Source organism: Myotis yumanensis, unplaced genomic scaffold (genome assembly GCF_028538775.1).
Source record: "Myotis yumanensis isolate MYYU_CA2020_CCGP unplaced genomic scaffold, mMyoYum1.0.hap1 SCAF_16, whole genome shotgun sequence".
Classification (NCBI taxonomy): Eukaryota; Metazoa; Chordata; class Mammalia; order Chiroptera; family Vespertilionidae; genus Myotis; species Myotis yumanensis.
Window position 1 is genome coordinate 45,319,325 of NW_027223767.1, and position 22,679 is coordinate 45,342,003.

Sequence of the window (22,679 nt, forward strand, 5' to 3'; positions counted from 1 at the left end):
ATCGCAGCTGGTCTTTTTATATCTACCAATGAAAGGCGGCGTTAGTCGGGGGTCTGTTTGAATGAACCAATTAGGTAAGGGACTAGGGGCTTGTCCAAAGGCGGCACTTATTGAGGCGTAACGGAGAGACAGACAGAGTATCTGGCCAATGAGGAGGGCTCATCTGTCCTCTCCATGCAGAAACCTCGGAGGAGTCGCGCGGTGGAAGCGTGCAGGGATTTTCTGAGGGGCCGACCGGGGTGGGAAGAGAGAGGAGTATGTTCATCCCCTAGGAGCGGCTCATTTCTTTCAGGGCCCGAAAACCTAGAATCCGCCCTCTGTCCGAGGCTTTTTAGCGAAAGGGGAAGAATCCGAGCTCCATTTTCCTGAGGAAACTCTCCTCATTTTCTTGAGGGGGACCGAATGCCGGCTTTGGTGGACAGGCAGCCTGGCGATTTCATTAAGCGACACAGGGTCTGGCGTCTGTCTCAACGCTCCCTACAAGAATTTATTTTTAAAGAAATAAAAGTGCCTCAGTTGTGGTTCTTGGTTTTCATGTAATGAAAGGGTGTAGCGAGGCCACGCGAAAGAGAGCAGCATTGGGCAGCAACTGAGCGATTGAATAATTTATAGTTACCACCGCAGGAGCTGAGGATGGTTTAGGGGTCATTCTAGGGCTGATTTAAATATATGTATATTTTTATTGAGTTCAGAGAGGAAGGGAGAGAAAAACATCAATGAGAGAGAATCATTGATTGGCTGCCTCCTGCACGCCCCACACGGGTTCAAGCCAGCAACCCTCCTGGGAATCGAACCGTGACCTCCTGATTCATAGGTCTACGCTCAACCACTGAGCCACGGGGACCTGCTGATTTTTTAATTAATTAATTAATTTTTTTTTGCTCAGCCTGCCAGTAGGAGGCTCCCTTCTGTGTCAAGTTCCCTGGAGTCTGCAGTGGAAATGTCAAAGACCAGAGTTTGTTATTACTCTGATATAAAAGTATTTGAATTTCTTTTTTCTGTCAATCCACAATGTGAAAAGGATGAAAAAGAAGCTGTCTGACTACTAATTCCACCTGAGCCACCCTGCTTCCAATCAGCATTCCCTGAGTTTCAGTCCGAGCAGGGTAACGATGTGATCTTGATGGAGGTGGCTTCATGATGCTTTTGTTTCCTCTGCTAAAAAGGGGGAATAGCCCTAGCGGGCTTGGCTCCGTGGATAGAGCATCAGCCTGTGGACTGAAGGGTCCCAGGTTCGATTCCGGCCAAGGGCACATGCCTGGGTTGCAGGCGCAATCCCCAGTAGGGGGTGTGCAGGAGGCAGCCGATCAATGATTCTCATCATTGATGTTTCCATCTCTCTCTCTCTCTCTCCCTTCCTCTCTGAAATCAACAAAGAAATATATTAAAAAAAAATAAAATAAAAAGGGGGAATAAAATAATAGTATTTCCTCAAAGTTGTATGAGGATTACCTGAAATAAATGTAAGGCATTTAGAAGAGTAGGCTAACAGTATCAGTCAGGAAGCAGGAATTTTCCTCAGGCTGGCCTGACAATTGGGATTTAATGCTTTTTTTCCCTTCTTCTTCTAAAAAAGATCGATTTTCAATATATGGGGGGAGCCTGCAGTGCTTGAGTATAGATATAGAAGTTGCCCAGGAGGAATCTGGGTTCTTAGTTTGAGACTCCCATTGCCACCTTTACCCCAGCCCCCTGGCCCAGAGGACCCTCAACCACCCTTCGACCCAAAGAATGCTATCCTTATGTCACCTATTCATCCAGCCAACATTTAAATAGTTTTAAAAAATATATTTTTATTGATTTCAGAGAGGAAGGGAGAGGGAGAGAGAAATATCAATGATGAGAGAGAATCATTGATCCAACCCTCCTGTACGCCCCCTATTGGGGATCGAGCCCACCACCTGGGCATGTGCCTTTGACCAGAACCGAACCCGAGACCCTTCAGTCCGCAGGCCTTAGCTTTATCCACTGAGCCATAACGGCTAGGGCCACCCAACATTTACTAACCATCAACCTCCCATCAACAACACGCTATCCACCCCTCACCTCTGGTCTGACTGCTCCTTCCAAAGGTGAGGCTGGTGGGCTGAGAGGCCAGGGATCCCTGGGGCTCCTGGGATTCCCCACAGTCCCTTCTCACCAGGAAAGCCAGGGGCTCAGTCCTGGGCTCCTCCCCTTCCCTTGTTCTCCCTGTTGGAGCTGACAAGGTATGCGGTAGAGATACAAACCAGGACGGAAGGGCTTTCTGTCTCACTCCAACTCTTCAGTCTTCCTTCTGTTCCCCCACCCCACTTCCACTGCCACCCCAGAGGGTCCCAAACTCCCTCAAATTTCTCACCCAGTATGGCACTTACATGACATTCAGGAGGCTCAGCAGGGCAGGCAGACCCAGAAGGTGGGCCAAGAGCAGGGTTGGATTGCCATAGAAGAGAGATTAGAACTAGTTCCAGAGAGAGAGGTGTAACTGCAGGTGACTGCAATGGGGCATCAAACTGGAGAGAGAGAGAGAGAGAGAGAGAGAGAGAGAGAGAGAGAGAAGCCAGCAATGTCCCCTAATGTGGTGTGAGGAATGGTGTTACCAGGACCTGTCACTTTCTCCCCAGCTCTCAAGTGGGAAGAAATCCCAGATAAGCTCCTTGGGCGTTGTGATGTTGGGATTTATAATAAGAAACATATTTGGTATTCTTCCACATTTTTGGCACAGGGGGCTCCTAAAACCCTTGGAATTTCCTAAGTGGTGAATGCAATGAAGGTGTCTTTTGTTATGTTAATGGTGAGTTTTGGAAAGCCCTTAGGTAATTAAAGATGGGGGCTGGTTGCCAAAGGAACCCATCAAGAGATTAGTGGGCTGGAATTTTGGCCTTACTCATCGATTTCCGATCTCCAGGAAAGGAGAGGGTCTGGAGATTGAGTTCGATCACCAATAGCTAATGATTTAATCAATCATGCCTCTATGTACTGAAGCCCCATAAAACTGCAAAAGGACAGGTTCGGAGAGTTGCTGGGTTGGAGGTGCAGGGAGAGTGGTTCACTGGGAGAGGGCAGGGAAGTTCTGTGCCCTTCCCCCATACCTTGTCCTATGGCACTCTTCCACCTGGCTGTTCCTGAGTTATATCCTTTTATAATAAACCAATAATCTAGTAAATACAATGTTTCTCTGAGCCACTCTAGCAAATTAATAGAACCCAAGGAAGGGGTCATTGGAACCTCCCAATGGTAGCAGGTCAGTCAGAAGCCCGGGTGACAACCTGGACTTTCCACTGGCATCTGAAGGGTGGGGGGCAGTCTTGTAGGACTGAGCCCTGAACCTGTGGAATCTGATGGCAACTCCAGGGAGTTAGTGTCAGAACTGAGTTAAATTGTAGGGCACCAGCTGGTGTTGGAGAATTACATGATAGTGTTGGGAAACCCACACATCAGAATTGGGGTCAGAACTGAAGGAAGCTTTAGGGTGGGTCCCAGAAAGAAAGGAATTGGCTGGAGTGGGATGCTGTGTGCCTCTACCTGCATCCATCTGTGTCCCCTGTTGCCTGGAGTCTGCAGTGGAAATGATCTCATCTCTGGGCTCTAGCCCCTCCCCTTCCTCACTCTACATTTGCTTACTTTTTTGCTGGTGGCGAGAACCTGAGTAGAGGCTCAGGTGTTTGTGTGATCTGCCAGAGCCTGGGGGAGAGCTCCCATTCCTTAATGAGAGTCCTGGTGGGAGTAGGGGAGGGGACTGAGTTCCTGGTAGCTAGCTGCTTCCCCAGCTCTGACCTTGGCCTGTGAGCTACGGGTCTGATCTGGGGAAGAGGATATCTGGAGCTGTAGAGACCCATCCTCCAGTCCATTGCCTTCAGAGGGCCTTGGATGCTGCTGGGAGCAGGCCTGGTGGGTAGATGCAGGCTCTGAGACCTGGTCCAGTGTGGCAGTTACTGCCTCATTTCTTCCTCTAAAGAATGAATACGTAGGGGGAGACTAGACGGGAGCTTTGGTTTCATGTTCCATCTGTAAATCTCTCCTATCTTTCCAAGTTCTTTATTTCATAGCTATCCATCTTCTCTTCCTTTCCATTTCTCTGCGTGTTCCATGTTTCGTCTCTTCCTCTCTTGACCACTTTGCTAGTACCCTCTCCTCTTCTCTATTTCCTTCACCTCAAATTATTTGTAGAATTTTAGAGTCAAAAAAGGTTACAATTTGTAACCGGCGTTTTGGGATATATGTTCTTCTACTTATATGGCTCATTTGATCCTCCTTAACAGGGTGAAGCAGATACTGGCTCCCCATTTTACAGATGAAGAAACTGAGGTCCATCATGGTGAATATACAAGCCCACAGTGCACGATTAATCAGGGCAGAGCTTGGATTTGAATCCTTGGTTCTGACTGTAAGAGCCCTCTGCCCCACAGCCTGTGTACCCCAACCTGAGGGCAAAGCTCTTCCCAATTGTGGCTGCTGGCTTGGGGCCAGCCTCTGCTGCTCTTTAGATTATCATGCCTGGGTCGGGGTAAGGAACAGACTGCACACAGATCTTGAGCATTACTGGCTCCAAGCATCAAGCCTTTGGAAACCAAAAGGGCTGAGGGGGTGAGGATGGGAAGAATCCAGGCTTCAGGAGAGAAGAGGATGGGGGCTATGTGGATTAGGGGCTCCCGGTATGGGCCTTGTTCCTGGGCCCACTCAGCCCTGTCCCTTTGCCTTCAAATTCCCCCCAGCCCTCACCAGCTGTCTTTAGGACTGCCCCTACTCCTAGGACAGCAATACAAGAGGTCCCTGGCATGGAAAGCTGGAGGCACTGTGGCTTCTCTCTTTGACCTTCTCTTCCCACAACTAGAGCTGGGCAGGCAGGGAGGGTATAATAGCCTCTTGGTGCACAGAATCCTGACAAGGGCAGCCTGGCTGGAGGAAGAGGCACTGTCTGCGTTTGGGCAAACCTCCCAGGATGAGACTCTTCTGAGTTGGTAGGTGTGCCAGTGGGGGCCCGGGCACAGGCTCTGTGTCTTCCCACAGATGGGTTTAAATCCCAGTTGCTTGTGACCTGAAGCCAGTCTTTTTACTACCTGGAGTCCCATCTAAAAGTGTATTTGTAGAGTTACCATGGTGATCAGTAATCAAAATGACTAATGGGTATTGAGCCTTACTCTGTGCCAGGCACTGTGCCGAGTGCCTTACACACATTGTCTCTGTAGTTTCTGAAACAGCCCTATCAGACTGAGCTGGCGTTATCCCTCTTTTATTTATTATTTATTATTTATTTTAAATCCTCACCAGAGGATATTTTTTTCCATTGATTTTTTTTCTATTTTAGAGAGAGTGGAGAGGAGAGAGAGAGTTAGAGAAAGACACACATTTATGTGAGAGAGACACATCAATTAGTTGCCTCCTGCACATACCCCAACAGGGCCAGGGATCAAGCCTGCAGCTGAGGTAGATGCCCTTGACTGGGAATTGAACCTGAGACCCTTCAGTCTGCGGGCTGACACTCTAACCAGAGTAAACTGGCCAGGGCGGCATTATCCCTCTTTTACAACCGAGGGCATGTAAGGACAAGAGGGAGGGTGTCACTTGGCTAAAGTCACAGAGCTAGTAAATGGCAAATCCAGAATTCAGTACAGGCATTTTGACTCCGGGCTCTTAATCTCACTTTTCTGATTATGGCTAATAACTAACACTTATTGGGCACTTAATATGTAGTAGGGATCATCGTAAGCATTTTATACAGATTCATTCATTTAATCATTACAGGCATCCTATATAATAGTCACTTAAATGAAAGATGAGGATACTCAGGCACAGGGAGTGTGCTAACCTGTCCTAAATCTACTGCCAGGAGTCTAGTCGAGGCAGGCTAATTTGAGAGCAAACATGAGAGCCAGCACTCGTTAAAAAAAATAAACCAAAAAGTTTTTTCTTTAAAAAATTGAAGTATAACATACAGAAAAAAGTAATATTTAGCTTAATGAATGTTCACTTATGTGAATATGCTATGTAACTAAATGTAAACATTACCTGTATCCCATAAGACCCCTTTCAGTAACGACTCCCACCTTTTTCCTTAAGAGTAACCTTTATACTGATTTCTAAAATCATAAATTAGTTTTGCCTGTTTTTAAACACACACACACACACACACACACACACACACACACACACACACATTTCTATTGGGTGTATACCTGGGGGTGGAATGGGTGGTTGTTTCCAAGTAGTTATACAAATTTGTTTTCTGTCTGACAGTCTCCTTACTCCACATCTTGGTTTGGGGCCTAGGGCCATGCAAAAGGACTCCGGAAGACCTAGATTCCTCAACTGCCCAAGCTGGAAGGATCTTCACAATTCAGTGAGTAACCCTCCCCTAGTTTACAGATGGTAAGACGGAAGCTCGGGAAGGGGAAGTGGCCACAAAGCTGGCAAGGAGCAGAGCTGGCGGGACTGGAGATATGAAACTGGATCCTGGCCAACCCAACTGCAGATGGACTCTCCTCTCCCCACCCTTCCCCTGCCTGGGTGTCCAATTCTTGAGCTGAACGTCCTAAGGGTTCAGGCTCTGTCCTCTGAACCAGAGTTCCTCTATGGGTCTCTGTGGAGATCCTCACTCTCCTGATATGGTCTCTCCAAGAGTGGGGCCCTGCTGGCCAAGGAGGCAGCCGTACTAATGTGTCACTGTCCAGCCCACACACCTGGGCTGACTGTGGAGGATGCCATACCTGGGGCCTACATATCAGCTGACATGGAGGGAAGCTGAGGTCCCTACTCAGTGTGGGCACAGGGGGCAGTCCAGGGAAGCCAGGGAGGGGCTGGGAAGCCAAAGTTATGGGGAGGCCTGGGACCCAGTCCTTCACGCTAATGCTACCTCTGCTCTGAACCCCTACAGCCAGCTTGCTTCTGTACCATAGTCTTTCATCCTTGGCATTTGTTTGGAATGCTTATGACAGCTATTTTGGAAGGCAGTAAAACATAGAGGTTAGTTACAGACTCTGCCTGGGTTCCCATCCCTGCTCTTCCACTTACTTGCTGTGTGACCTTGAGTTAACTTAACATACCTCTCCGTGTCTCCATTTCCCCATCTTAAAAAGCACTTATTCCACGAGGTTGTTGTGACGTGCATATGAGTGAAGCACTCAGAACCATGTCCAGCATATGCACCTTGAACCTAGGTCCTGTGACTCCAAATCCCATGGCCCTTGTATCAACATCTCCCAGACACCAGCAGGCCTGGGTGCGGGAGAGACATGAAACCAGTCCTCCAGGAGCTTTCAGTCCAGTGGGGGAGACACAAGTCCTGCTACCAAGGGATCTCCAGCCATGTGGAGAAGTTAGAGTTTCCAGAAGAGAGGGGTAGGAAGGAACAAACACTCAGTGCCTACTGTGTGCTGGGTAACTTGCCCAGGCCACTATTTCTCTCCCCTCTCCACCCTCCTTTCTCTCTTATTGCAAAGTCCCATCTTCCAGGTTAGGACTGTGATGCTCAGAGAGCATAAGTAACTTGTTTGAGGTTCCCCAGTGAGTCCAGTGGCAAAGCTGGGGTTAGAATCCAGGTGACTTTATGCTGACATGGAAGACCATGTCACCTTGGCTCAAGTTCACCTCCTCCGTGAAGTCTCTCCATGTCCTGGATGTGGAACGAACCACTTGTGCCTCTGGGTCCCCATGGTGCCCCACAGAAATGCCCCCAGGGCACCTGCACACTTCTTAGACTTATTTTATTTATGTACCTGTCTCCCTTCACTAGGCACTGAGCCCCTTGAGAGCAAGGAGTGATCGCGGCCATCTCTGAGTCCCCTGTACGTCCTGAATATAGCACAAAGTCCGTGCACAGTGGCTGTTTCATAAATATGTGTTGCATGAATGACGGGAGGTGATCGGAAGGTCTCATGGCCATTTTCCTACCTCCTTGGAATTATCCCAGACAGTGATAGGGGGGCGTCAGAGGATGGATGGAGGGGTGGTGCTGGGGTAGAGGTGTGAACATCTGTCTCACCTGAAACCTTTCCAGTTCCCCACACTCATCTACACTCATGCTTCATCCCCAGGCATTTCTCTGGGCTCACTCCAGTCTCTCCTGCAGGCCTTCCTCATGTTCGGCAGCGCTATCTTTCCCAGCACCTTTGCTGTCTAGAGGTCAAGTCTGGCATTGAGATCAGAACCATCCCTTCTGGTCCCATTTTATTCTCATAAGAGCTTAAGAGGTCGAGTAAGTGGAAGTGGCCTGTCTTCATTTTACAGGACTTTCAAGCTCCAGGAGGCTGGTGTCCAAGTTCATACCATAAGTTGATGGCAGAACTGGGCCCAGTATGATGTAGGAAGGGAACAGGGCTTAGGGCAGTTTTCTGAATCAGGGACAGGCTGGGCTTCCCCCCAGGACTGAGGGACCTGGCTCTGGGACACAAGAGACCCCAGCTGGTCTGTGAAATGGCATGGAGAGAATCCTAGAACCTTTTAAAAAAGTATATTTTTATTGATTTCAGAGAGGAAGGGAGATGAAGGGAGAGATAGAAACATCAATGATGGGAGAGAATCATTGATCAGCTGCCTCCTGCACACCCCCAACTGGGGATTCAGCCTGCAACCCAGGCATGTGCCCTTGGCCAGAATCGAACCTGGGACCCTTCAGTTCATAGACAACGCTCTATCCACTGAGCCAAACCAGCTAGGGCTTTTTATTTAAAAAAAATTTTATTTTTCAATTACAATGGAGACTCCTAGACTCTTGCCCCTGGCCAGAACTCACCAGGCCTTCTGCAGTCTTGATGGTTGCCAGTAGGTGCCGACAGTTTGCAACTTTTGGTTCTGTCCTACAGTTCTAGCTTCCAGTTGCTTTCTTCCTCCTATCACCTGGACAGTCTGCACTTGCGCCAAGTAGGAGAGGGTGCAATCCCCGTGAGACTGAAAGACCCCTGTTCTGGGAGAGGAAGCAGGAAGAGGGTCTCTGATTTGCATTTCAGCTTGGCTGCCCCTGCAGCTTTCTAGGCAAAATAATAATACAGTGGGGCCTTGACTTACGAGTGTCCCGACTAATGAGTTTTTTGAGATACCAGCTGTTTCTCAGCCAATTTTTTACATTGAGTTGATAGAGTAATTTGAGTTAAAGAGCTCCTTAACGAGCTCGGTCTTGGAACGAATTAAACTCCTAAGTCAAGGCCCCACTGTAATAATAATAATAAAAAAAAATCCACAGTGGGTCACCGATTATGCCTGGGCAGGAGCCTTATCCTGAAGCCAGCTTCAGGAGAGCAGAATCGTTTGGGGGGTTGGGGGGGAGGGGGAAGTACCAGGGGACCTGAGAGAGAACCTAGGAGATGGGTCCCTGCTCCAAATGTCACCCTGGTGGACCTTCCAATCAGCAGGATTGAGGTAAGGGTGAGGGACACAGGCATCAACAGGATCACACAAAGGGCCTAGCCAACCCCAAATAGCAACACTGGATGAATGAGTAAAAGGCGCCCCTTCCTCAAAACCCTATACAAATCTACAAAGACTGCAAGAGAAATGGTGCCCTCTGGAGTTGTGCATTGCACAATTTGTATGCACACAGAGTGGCAATCTCCCAAGCCACTCCCCCCCCCCCACCCCCCCAGGAGTGGGTCTGGGCAGTAAAAGCAAATATCCGGGAGGGAGGAAGAGGCTGGCACCTCCCTCCCCAGTTCAGTGATTCCACTGGAGAAGGCAGAGGGGACCAGGACCCACAAGAACCTTGGGAGACGGGCAGAGGAAGGGGGTTGGAAGGGGCAAGTGTGAAGAGAATCTACTAACGTCTTAGGGCCACGAGGCCCTTCTAGGCCCCTCGTTGTGTGCCTGTACTTCTCCCCCCACCTCACCCGACTGGCTGAGACTGGAAGCACTGGGGTAGGGTGGGAAGGACTGGCCAGGGAGACGGAATCCGCGGAGCCCACCCGGAGTCGGAGACCATGGGGTGTGCTCTCAGTGGGGGGCCTGGGGCCACCTCTGTGGGTCGGGATGAATCCTCCAAGGTTGGGGGAGGGGGCCTCTTCGCTTCTCCATCTCCCTCCTCTCCCCTCCCGGGCTCTGGTTCGGCGGCGCTCTCGGCGGCGCCTATCAGGGCTTCCCAACTGCGCCGCTTCCTTCTTGGGCAGAAAAGGACTTTCAGCTGCAGCCGAGGCGGCGGCGGGGACTCAGGAGAGCGCCCCCTCCCCCTAACGGCCGCCTCTCCCGCTCCCCCTCGCCCTCCCTCCCTCGCCCGATCCCCCACCTCTGGGAAGGCGCTGGGGGTGTGGCCAGAGGCTGCTATAAAGTCCGGGGTAGCCGTCCCGGGCCGCCGCTCTGTCCCTTACCCCCCGCCTTCTGGACCCGGCCGAGGATGCTGCGCAGCGCCTCGGTGGCCAGGATCGCTCCTCTCCAGCCCGCTTGCTAACTTCCCCGCCTCCTTCTCTGTCCGCCAGCGGGGCCGCCCCGTCTCCCCACGCTCTCCGGGTCTGGTCCGGGCGCTGCTTCCGTGTGCCCCCCGCTGCCCGCCCGCGCGCCCGCGCTCTCTGCCCGCACCTGGCGCCAGCGCCCCGTCCTCGCCCGATCATGCTGCCCCTCTGCCTCGTGGCCGCGCTGCTGCTGGCCGCCTGGCCCGGGCCGAGCCTGGGAGACGAAGCCATCCACTGCCCAGCCTGCTCCGAGGAGAAGCTGGCTCGCTGCCGCCCCCCCGTGGGCTGCGAGGAGCTGGTGCGTGAGCCCGGCTGCGGCTGTTGTGCCACTTGCGCCCTGGGCAAGGGGATGCCCTGCGGGGTGTACACCCCCCGCTGCGGTTCGGGCCTGCGCTGCTACCCGCCCCGGGGAGTGGAGAAGCCCCTGCACACACTGATGCACGGGCAAGGCGTGTGCATGGAACAGGCGGAGATCGAGGCCATCCAGGAAAGCCTGCAGCCCACTGGTAAGGGGGCTCTGCCCTTGCACGTCCTCCCTGGTGTGCGGCCCTCCCAGAAGCCCCTTTCCCAATAGGGCTGGCCCGGGAGGTCCTTGAAAATCCCCCGTGAGTTGAGGAGAAGTCAGGTACGTGGCAGGGCCCTCCTGGCATGGGACAGGCTCAGCCAAGCCAACTGCTATCCAGTCTCTAACAGCCTGTTGCCACTGTCAAGGAGGACTGTCCCATCCCTCCATCTCAAACCTCCCAAGGATGCCTACTTGGGAAGAGTAGTCTTGGCTGCTGGTGCAAGAGTGGAAAATTAAGTGACCTGGGCCAGCCCACAGCCTGCAAGTGAGCTAGATAACTGGAGGATGGGGGGGGGGGGGGGGGGGGGAGCTTCCTGCTGCTGATCCCCGCACCACAGGGGTCTGAAAAGCCAGAGCTTGGACTTTTGACATTGAGCTGGGAGGACTGGGACATGCATTCGAGAGGGGCTTTGGTGGTGAGGGGCAGCGGAGTTGCCCTTCCCCAAAGCCCCCGGCCAGCTCACCTAGCCGTTTGGGGGGTACTGGAAAGTCAGGGGTCTCTCTGCCGGGCCTGGGCACTTCCTCCTGCCCTGGTCCACAGGCATCCCTCTTTTTTCTCTCGGCAGGTGCCATCTGAGGTGGCAGAAAGAAGCAAGTCTGGGCTCCCAGCCCAGAGCTGCAGAAACCTAACGGGTGTGGGCTAGAGAGTAAAGAAGAGAGAGAGGGAGACAGACTTAGAAGGCCCTTTGCCTTAAACTCTTTCTTATCCTTTCTCTTTTCCATTTCTCAGTGAGCCTCTCAGTTGCTCCTTCTAATCTTTCTCAGTCTCTTTTCCTTCTTTCTCTTTGTTCTTTCCTGCTGTGTCTTTCAGCCTCTAGTTTCACAGGCCACCTTCTGGAGTTCTCCTTCCCCCAATATCTTCTGGCCACCATCCGTTTCTTTCTCTTTCTCTGTCTTCTTACCCTTCTCTGTTTCTGTTGTCCTGCTTCTCACTCTCATCTCAGTCTCTTTCTGTGTCCCTGTCTCTCTTTCTTTGTTCCTGCCTTTCTGTTACTTTTGGAATCTCTCTCGGCCTGCCTTTCCATATGTCTGCTTTTGTATCTTGTTCCCTCTCTGACTCTGTTTTGCTTTCCCTGTGCCTCTCTGTCTGTCTGTCTGTCTGTCTCTTTTCCTGGTGTTTGAAGCTTCCATTGTTGCAGTCCGGATGCTGGGACTCTGGCCCCAAGCTTCCTGCCCTGGGTCCCAGACCGCTCCACTTCCTCAATCCTCTGCAGCTTGTTAGCTGGAGGAGAGCAGGACGCAGGGAAAACAGGAAGGAGGTGGACCCCAGGGGTCTGGGCTTCAGGCCTGGCTGCCCTTCCTGCCCCTGGGCAACAAGAGATGGGTCAGCAGAAAACATTCTAGGAGAAATGCCAGCCTGGCACCCAGCACATCTGGGAAGGGGGGCAGCCCTTGGGGGAATATGTCGCTGATCATGGGGGCAGAGATGCCAGTGCCAGTGGGAGAGGAGGGGTGCTGGTACCAGACCAGACTGGGAGTGAGGGCTGAGCCCTTGGGCTCCCTGCGTCTAACAGGACCACATTCTCTTTGTGTCTCCCTCCTCCACCAGCCAGCGGCCAGCTGGCAACTGATGGGGATGGGTGGTAGCCTCCTCCTCTCTCACCAACTTGAACAGGGAGCGAAAGAACCTCAGAGGGTCTTGGGCACCCGTTTTCCTTGGCTGGGAAGGAGCACCCCATCCTGTAGTGGAGAAAAATCCATGTCCCTGGGAGCTTTGGAGAGGCATGAGCAGTGTAATTGTCCTGTGGCTATTATGCAAACCCGCCTCCCAGGGTGGCTTTCGGTCCCCTTTGGATTACAGGGCCCGGGTCTCTAACACCCCCACCCCTCCTTCCTTGCCTGTCCTCCACCCACGCAGTGCATGCACCATCCGGAGGACAGGCTAAGTCTGGGGGACCCTGGGGAAATTAGGCACCTTCTTGGCAAGCTGTGTCCCTGCCGTCTTACCTCCCAGTCATCACAGAAGTACCCTCTGCCACAGCCTGGGCCGCACAGCACCACGGGAAAGGCGCCCCCTAGAGTTGTGCAGCAGCCCTGCAAGGTCTCTGGCGAGACAGTGTTCAGGGCTTGGCCCCTGTCTCTACTATTCTCTTTAGCTTCGCACTGACAATAGGCCACTGTCCCTTCTAGGTCCCAAGGCTTGGGGATCTAAGCCTCTTCTCTCTGCCTTTTCCTCTTGGGGCTGAGCTTCAGCAAGTGACTGAGGGAGGGCAGTCACTATGGCCCAGTTGCCTACTATTTGCCCCGGGGCAGGCCCCCCTCCACCTGCAGGCTCCCCCACCTTCCTGTCCTAGCTTTTTGAGCCAGAACCGGTTGTGGGTTAATACCACTCAGGCCACCAGAAGTGGGGATGGGGTGGACACGTGCGTCAGAAATCCACAATTCCGCATAAGTGCGCTGACCCTGGATTCATGGAATCGGAGGGAGTGGACAGTGGCATCGGCGTTTGGACTGGGGCGTTGCTCTGGGACAGGGTTAGGGAACAGGCAGCCAGGTTAATTTTTAGTCAACACAGCAAACACTGTCCCCCCTCCTGCAGTACTGGGAATCCAGTGGTGTCATGGGAACAGGGCCTTCCCAGAAATTCTGTGCCTTTGTGGGAGGGAGGGAGGAGGAGCGTAGCTGCTAAATATGATTACTTTTTTTTAGTATTGGGAAAGCGAGAATTATTGGTGTCTTGGGTACCAGGAGTCTTTCTGTTTACAGACATAGGAGCTGTAGAGATAAATCCCTCCTCCTTCCCTTCCACCCAGTCTACAGTAGGACCTGCCTCACAGGGTGGGATGTCTGGCCTGGAGTAAGAGCTCAGTAAAGTGGAGCAGTGATGAAGATGGTGATGAAGAGGACGCTGAATGGATTTAACCTGAAGCTTAAATCTTCCTCTGATGTTGGGATTTTGAGGGACAGTAGGCAACGGAATAAAGCTGGGGGACATGCAGAGGAGTTGAGAGGTAGGGCAGATTTTGATGCCTTTTCCTGCTGTAAACATGGGAGGAACAGGTCAGCTGTCCTTGTCTCTGACTCTTGAGGCCAGCAGTGTGTCACAACAGTGAGGGAGACACCCTTTGAGCCAGAACTCAAAGAAAGGGTCTGGTACCCAACATGGTGGTCTTGACTTCTCCAGCCAGAGTCCAGGTAAAGAAGGAAAAGGCCTTCCAGGGCAGGTGGGTGACCTTCCAGGTCATGCCTGGAACCCACCCACCTCACAGTCTCACTCTGGGTGTCTTGAGTGGGGCAGGGGCTGGAGTTGAGGAGGAATCATGGGGATGAAATCAGGCAGCAAGAAAGAGGAAATCCTCTAGCTTTGACCATGAACTTTGCAGCCAGTAGTGCCAAAGCTGTGAAGCCTCTTTCTCTGGGTGCCTTCCCTTCCTCTGTTGCTGGAGCAAAAACCAAGGTTTCCCCTGTGGCTGCGTGTCATTGGCCTCGCTCCAAGCAGGAGCTGGAGGAGATGACCTAGTCTACCTTGGAAACCCCATCTCCCAAGCAAGCCTTCAGGAATTCAGGAGGTCAGATCTTTCAGGGGGCTAGGTCTGACTCCAGCCCCCTGCTCAGAGGGGAGCCCACCAGGATTGGGGTTTTCCAGATGGCACCACCTGGGTGAGCAGCACCAGGTAGCCAGTTTTGGAGGTTCGACGGTTCACGTTTTTTCAGAGACTCAACGCCATGACACTCACCCTCCCAAGCCAGGTGCCTTGGGGTGGGCCCTGGGGTGGGTACTTGGTGTGATGGGCAAGGAAAAGTTACAGATGAAATGAAAAGTCAACAAGCTAGGGTATAGCCAGTGTGCTCTGCCCTAGGTCTGTGTCTGTCCAAGCTGGGTCAGAGTGCCTGAGTGCATGTAGGTGTGCACACGTGGACAAGTGTGTGTCTAGACACGTGATTGTTTGTATATGTTTGTAATTCTTGAGTTCCGGCCTCTCCGTGTCTGAGTGGGCAGATAGGGACATAGTCCAGGTACCTATGTCCCCATGAGAGACACTAAGGAGCTACTCTCCCTGTCTTGGTGTGTTCTCCAAGCTTACACACAAGCTAGGCACATGTGTGCTGGGTGGTGGGGAAACAAAAAATGGGGAGACCAGGCATGCTGCCTGCCCATCTTCCCCAGGTAACCTCTATGTGACATGGGGCCCTCCCAACACAAGAACATAAGCCATGCTTCTAGGCTCCACGCAGCCCCAGATTTCAGTGAGTGGACCCAGTTGTCATTAATGATACCGCTCAAGTTAAGGTATACACATTTCCAAATATCCTCTAATAATCCTCAAGCATTGGTCATTGGTGGACTTCGACTCACAGAATTTCAGCATTGGAAAGCCTGGTTGCAATTGAACTTCTACTCCAGATGTCTCTAGATTCTTGAGGCCTCAACCACTCGGACGCTCCACACCTTAGGGCCGTGGGGCTCTCTACCTCCTGAGACAGCCCCATTCGTAGAAATCTCTTCCTTACCCCTTGAACCTAAGAACATTCTGCCCATTTACCAAGCAGAATAAGTACCACTGCAAAGTAGCCCTTTCCTTGATGGCCATGAAAAGAAAACACACTCAAAAGAAAGACAATAAAATAAAACCCTTCCAGGTTGGAAGGGCACTCGAGTTGGTGTTACAAACGAGTCCCCTCTGGGCTGCCCTTGGGATGTTAAGAATGCTGGAGGATGGGGTATATCTCTCTGCTCTATTTATTTCTTCCCTCCGATTCCTCTTTCTAAGCCAGCCCTCTACTCGTGACAGAGCCTTCTTTCTATCCTTGGTGACTCAATTTTATAAATAGCCGTTGGTGTGGAATCTTGACAAAGACTTTCTGAGGGTCTCGATTCTTCCTTGCTTGGTTTTCCTTCATCCGCATGTCTCTCCCCACACTCCCAGGACTAGGAGAATAAAAAGAGAACTGGCCTCCCCCTCCTACCCCCAACTCACTCTGGCCAGGCAGAAAAATACCATTTGACCCAGAGGCAGCTCTGGGACCACTGCCATACTTGGAGGAACCTGCTAACTCCTCAGGAAAAAAAAAAGAAATCCTGACACAAACCAGATGTAACCGTTTGCCTGGTCACCAACATCTGGAATGCTGGCAGGGGCTTTGCCCCGGCCGGCCGGCCGAGAGCTGCCAAGACGAGCATTTCGGAGGAGGCTCTGATCTGTAACCCCTTCCTCCAGCTCAGCCCTGTTGTCTGCATTTGGCTGCCTGGAGGGAGAAGCAGCAGTTGCAATTGGGTTTTTCTTGAGTTCAGATAGAGTCTTCATGAGATCCCAGGGAGGGGTGCAGGCCCAGCCTTTCCACCCCCATCTCCAGATCCCCAGTGCCCTGACTGGGCAACAGACATGGCCTTTGGATGGGGTCTGAAGTCTAAGGGTAGGGGATTGAAGAGATGGGGAAGGTATTCTCTTGGTCCTAGGGCCACACAGAGCATTACACAAGTGTACACACACTTGCACACGCAGGCATACACACCCACTCCCACTTTTCTCCTGTCCAGCCAATGGGGAGAGCTTGTTGGGTTGGATTTCTCATCACTCATGGAAACTTTCTGGCCATTTGGAAGCGGGTCAGCAGGGCCGACAGCCCTCGGGATCCTGTGGCTGGCTCAGCCAGACGCTGAAAAGAGCAGGAAAGGAGACAGGAAGAGAGAGCAGATGGAGAGGGGGGTGGGAGGAGGAGCTGACTAGAAGGAGAAAAGATCCGGTGGGGGGGCCCCTGCCTGCCTCAGACCTCCCAGCAGAGCCCAGGGGAACCTCCTGTCTGGGCAGCTGCAGCTGGTGACTCATCTGAGCACTGGGCCTGGGTGGGGTGAGGGGCAAATCAAGGACTTCAAGAAGAATAGTCTCCTGAGGACTTCCAGGGGAGTGGGAAGGAGATGGGAGTGCTGTTTTGACTTTTTCCTGCTCCTAAACCCCCACGCTTCCCGTGTCAGGCTGGAGAACCCCGAAGAAGCAGAAAGCAGGTGGGAGGCTGGGTTGGTGTGCTGCTCTGTCTTTTCCCAGTGCTGACCTCTCCCCGTCTTGGCCTGATTGCAGACAAGGATGAGGGTGACCACCCCAACAACAGCTTCAGCCCCTGCAGCGCGCATGACCGCAAGTGCCTGCAGAAGCACTTCGCCAAAATTCGAGACCGCAACACCAATGGGGGCAAGATGAAGGTCATCGGGGCTCCCCGGGAGGAAGCCCGGCCTATGGTGAGGACCTCTGACCTCAAATGCACATGTTCACAGACACACACACCACCACCACCACCACCACCACATCTTGGCCTATGTTTATCCGGTAAACATTCTTTGGATGCCTACGGGGTAGAGTATACATTGTCAGGATCCAGAGAGTCCTCATTCCTTTCCTTAAAATTCCATTCCTGCTTGGTAGTTCTCTATATTGGTACAGCTGAAGTGGTTTTTAAATACTGAAATACTTCTATCCTGGTTGGTAACTCATGGTTGCCCCAAGCTTCCTGATATTTCTTGGCCCTTCTCTGGGATTCCCCACCCGAGACCTTCTCAATCTCTAAAGGGTTAGTGCTGGCCATAGCAGGGGGCCTTGGAACCCTGTTCCGGAGTCTGGCAAATGTCCTGTCTGACGGATGGTTCTGATGGCTCCGTTCCTGGATCTTACACGTTGTTGATGGCATGATTTCATTCATCCCTCCTGCTTAGAAATCACCCCTTCCAGGCCTCCTCTATAGGTTTCTACAGCTCCTTCCCCATGGGGTTCCTTCACTTCACACCTCTCCTTTGTAGAAGCTCTTTGGCCCAAGATCCTGTCTTCAATGTCCCTCTACTCTTCCCACCAATGTCTCCAGAACCCAAGCCATGCCCTTCACCTCCCTGGGCCCTGACCCTGACCTCTGGGCTTTGACGCTCCTTTCAAGGCCTTCAGTCCTGAGATGACCCCCATTCCTGGTTCTCCTGCCCCTCTTCTCTTCTGCTGAGCAGTTTCACCCTCTCTCTCTCTCTCCTCCAGCCCCAGGGCGCCTGCCAGAGTGAGCTGCACCGGGCCCTGGAGCGGCTGGCCGCCTCCCAGAGCCGCACCCACGAGGACCTCTACATCATCCCCATCCCCAACTGCGACCGCAACGGCAACTTCCACCCCAAGCAGGTGGGTCACCGTCTCTCTCCTGCTGGGCCCTGGCCTCCGCTCCAGGGGCATGAGACAGGGTCATGCACGATAAATGTCTCAGGAAGGGGAGGCTCCCCAAACCCTAGGATCCTCCCCAAACCTTCCCCCCAGCTTTAGGACCTCAGCTCATATGCCCACATCACTCATTTTGGGATGAGGAGCCTGACGCCCAAAGTCACAGAGCAAGTTAATGGCAGACTAACTATCCTGCTTCCCCATCCAGGACTATTTGCATCTCTTGATTCACAATCTGAGACGTTCACCTGGTGTTCCTGCCAACCTCTGCCTCCCATCACTTTCTCACTCGCCCTACTCCCTTCCTATGAGTAGTTCTCCTTCGTCCTCGAATGTCTGTCTCCCCTGGAAATGGAGGGACTAAGTCATGAGGGGTTAGGAAAGGAGAAAACAGCCTGACCCTTACCCCAAGTTGAGTAGCCAAACCACTTGGGGTACCGCCAGGATGGAGATGATGCCGGATCTGACAGCTGGAGTTAGGGGCTTCAGGTGGAGGCAGAGGAAGGAGGTAGGCAGAAGAGAAGACATGAATGTAGAAACCTCTGTGCCCCTCATTCCCTTGGAACACGGGTTCCTCTGACAAGCCACCAGGAAGCTGGGATGTTCAAGAAGGCTGGCCTGCTCCAGCCCCATCTCTGGCCTGTCAGAGTTGGGCCCACATGGAAGGGTGGCATATCTGGGCAGAACACTGGGGTGCCTCGTGTTGGGTGTTCCCTGGGGAGCCCTGGCCTGGATCTCCTTCTCCAGCCCCTTGTGGGCATAGACACACACATCCTCACGCTTCACGCTGTATGGTTAATCCTCAAAGTGGGCTGCCGTGCAGCCAGCAGAGGCCTAGCTAGGAGAAGAAAGGCTGCCCTTGAGTCTACATATCCCAGAATGGCCTGAGGATGTTATGAGTGGTGTGCAGTGAGTTGGGAATCAATGAGCCCCCCTTAAAACAATGCCAAACCTATCTCCAACACCAATGTTTTTTGGTCCCAATTTTTAAAATCTTTTTTCCCCTAACTAAAAAAGCGGTCATAAACTCTGTTAGAGAAGTTTTAGGTTTACAGAAAATGGAGCAGGAAGTGCAGAGTTCTCATCTACTCCCTCACACCCAGTTTCCCCTATTACTATCTTGCATTAGTGTGGTACATTTGTTATAATTGAGGAACTAATACTGATACATTATTAGTAACTAATCCATAGTTTACATTAGGTTTCATTCTTTGTGTTGACAGTTCTATGGGTTTTCTTCCCCTAATTATTTTTCCTACTGAAAGTTCTGACCCTTGACCCTTGATCCCCAGACTAAATGTGACCCTTGAGACGACCTTCACTTCAACTTTAATCCGGACTCTTAAATACACCTTTGCCCCCTGCCTTCCCTATCCACCCCCCACCTTTCCTGTTCTAATCCTGACCCAAACTTGAGCCCAACTGCTTTAGTTGTTCTAACTTTGACCTCTATATCCCAACTCTATTTCTGACCTGGGCTCTGAGACTCACCCAACTCAAGTTTTAGTTATAATTCCCAATTCAACTGCAATTCATATCCTAATGCTACCTTAACTTCAACTTGGATCCCGCTATTACACATAATCCTATCCTTTTTAAAAAAATACATATTTTTATTGATTCCAGAAAGGAAGGAGAGGAGAGAGAGATAGAAACATCAATGATGAGAGAGAATCAGTGATTGGCTGCCTCCCGCATGCCCCCACTAGGGATGGAGCCCGCAACCTGGGCGTGTGCCCTGACCAGGAATCGAACCCTGTGACCTCCGGGTTCATAGGTTGATGCTCAACCACTGATCCACACCAGCCGGGCTTTAATCCCATTCTTAAAAGTCCCAACCTAATCGGAGCACACTCAAAACATCTCCGACCTGTACCTTAGTCTTTCAAATCCAGCTTCACCTCTAAATCCGATGGATCCAGTCTCCCCGCTAGGAAGGCCATAGAACTTCCTCAGGGCCCTGCCTTTGAAAACTCTCTGGGCCTTTCCTTCTTGGCCAAGTTCTCTCTCTACTCCAGCGAGCTCAGAAGATTTGTGCTCATGAGAGAGCATCTGGCCTAAGGGGCCATCTTGGAGCAATTGTCTGATTTGGGGACCGGGCTGGGATTGGGGCCCAGCTGACTGACCTCTCATGCCCTTGTCTTGACAGTGCCACCCGGCCCTGGATGGGCAGCGTGGCAAGTGCTGGTGTGTGGACCGGAAGACAGGAGTGAAGCTTCCGGGGGGCCTGGAGCCGAAGGAGGAGCTGGACTGCCACCAGTTGGCTGACAGCTTCCGCGAGTGAGCCCTACCAGCAGGCAGGGGGCTCCCTGCCCCCTGCCCCCCCTCCCCCTGGAGGCTGCAGAGCTGACCTGGAGCCTGGATCTGAGTCCTGGCTCTGCCTCCGGCCCAGAAGTTTTCCTCAGCATGTGTGTGGCGTGTGTGTGTTGATGAGCATGGATGTACCCGTGGGGTGAGCCGGAGCCAGGGGTGTCCTCTTTGGGCTTAGATAGCCTAAGAGGTCAGAGTGGCAATGGGGAGCCCTGGTGTGTTTCCAAATTGACCCTGGATTCATTCATTCTTTTATTCATTCAGCCATCTAAAAACATTTACTGGCTACATATTACATGCCAGCTCTAGTTCTCAGCCCGGGGTGGGGGCACCCTTATTCTGACTTCCTCTGATTTGGACATTGGGCCCACCTCCTACAAGGTGAGCACAAGACTGTGGGAGAAGAGAAGTTCCATGCCCATAATCTGAGGAGGAAAGTAGACATGTACCTTGACCATTGTCCCTCCCTCAATCTAGCGGTAGAGCGGAGGCCACAGGGAAGGTGTGGGGTAGCAGATGGCTCAATGGTCAGGAGACCGGACTCAAAGCTAAGGGCTGCCAGGCTCCTCTTCTCTTCGTCCCCAGGCCCTCTAAGGGCAAGGACCTGCAGAGACAAGCCTACTTTGGGGTTGGGGGTAATGCCATCTGCTTGATTGCCTGGCAGCGGATCCCTGCTGTGGAGGAGGTAAGAGGGTCCTAGGAAGGCCTGCAAGACAGAGGGGTGGGGTGGTGGGGCCCCTGTCTGCGCAGTCAGGGTGGGAGGAAAGAATGTGTAATTGGAATGTGTGTGCCTGATGGAGGAAAGGACTAGCATAATGGGATTGGGGGGGAGTGAGGGACTTGCCTGGGGTCCTGTTTCCTTCCATTTGGAGTCAGAGCCGTGAAATCACCAGGATGACTCCATCTGGCTCACAGCTTGGCCTCTGCCTCCTGCTCCACACCTCCTTCCTACAGCTCCCGCCCCACACCCTGCCCCCTGGGCATTTTCTGGCTTGCTGGATGGAAGGAGACTTAGGGACCTACCAGTTGGCCATGATGTCTTTCTTTTTTTTTTTTAACAAAACAAAACAAAAAACAATACAATGGTGTTTTGCTTATTTATTTAAATTAGAGACAGGGATGTACCAGGGATGGGAGGACTATCCACATGGTAGAAGGACTCTAAGACTCAGCCAATTCACCATCCTCTCCCTGCAGCCTCTTCCCGAGGGGCCTCCCTGCCCCTCAAGTCTGTGCTCTGTGTTCAGACTCCTGGTGGGGAAATACTGGCTTCCAAACAGAGGGAGGGGGCCGGACAGCCCTGCTGGGCCAGAGCTATTCCTGGGAGCAGCTGGTGTGTGAAACTGGGGCATTTCCTAGGGCATCAGGCCGGTTGGGTTTGCATCTGGATTTGATTTATTAATTTGGGGTTGGGGGAGGTGCTGACCTGAAGCTTGGGAAAGGGGTAAACTTTCCACCACATTCCACAGCTCTGCCTGCCTGGATTCCTGATTGGGGGTTGTGCTGAGATTTGATTCTGATGGGTTGAGGGGTCAAGAGTGGGGGCATCTTTGATCTTGCTGTCCTGGGCACACCAGGCGGTGGGCTTTTGGTGGCAGCCCCCAAGTGTGTGCCCACGTGGTACGATTGGATTCCTGGTCATTTCCTAATGCCCCTCCCCTCCAGGACCTCTATGCCAGGCACTCATTTCTTTTTTAAAAATATATTTTATTGATTCCAGAGAGGAAGGGAGAGGAAGAGAGAGATAGAAACATCAACGATGAGAGAATCATAGATCGGCTGCCTCCTGCACGCCCCCCACTGGGGATCGAGCCCGCAACCCAGGCATGTGCTCCTGGCCAGAATCGAATCCGGGACCCTTCAGTCCACAAGCCCACACTCTATCCCAGGGGTCCTCAAACTTTCTAAACAGGGGGCCAGTTCACTGTCCCCAGACCGTTGGAGGGCCGGACTATAGTTTAAAAAAAACTATGAACAAATTCCTATGCACACTGCACATATCTTATTTTGAAGTAAAAAAAATAAAACGGGAACAAATACAATATTTGTATTTGCATGTGGCCCGCGGGCCGTAGTTTGAGGACCCCTGCTCTATCCACTGAGCCAAACCAGCCAGGGCCAGGCCCTGATTTCTTGGGTGGAGGTCCCTTTCTGGGAGTTCACAGGCAGCCCGGGGACCCTGTGCACCAAGCTGCTGCACGCTGGGGGAGCGCCCTCCTGTCTGACCTGGCCTCTGGGGGCGCACCCTCCTGTCTGGCCAGCTCCTGGATTCCTAGGCCCTCCCCAGTTCCGGAGGTGCTGCCAGGCCTCTGATGTGCTGGCACCTGT

The 22,679-nt window shown here is 52.4% G+C and overlaps 1 protein-coding gene across 1 annotated transcript; it reads left to right on the plus strand.

Annotated features, from left to right (window-relative positions):
- Positions 1-10,241: 10,241 nt before the first annotated feature.
- Positions 10,242-21,434, plus strand: IGFBP4 (insulin like growth factor binding protein 4). Its single transcript, XM_070393079.1, has 4 exons — positions 10,242-10,858; positions 16,935-17,092; positions 17,871-18,005; positions 20,191-21,434. The coding sequence occupies exons 1-4, from the start codon at positions 10,510-10,512 to the stop codon at positions 20,323-20,325; spliced, it is 777 nt and encodes a 258-aa protein (XP_070249180.1). The 5' UTR covers positions 10,242-10,509; the 3' UTR covers positions 20,326-21,434.
- The last annotated feature ends 1,245 nt before the right edge of the window (positions 21,435-22,679 follow it).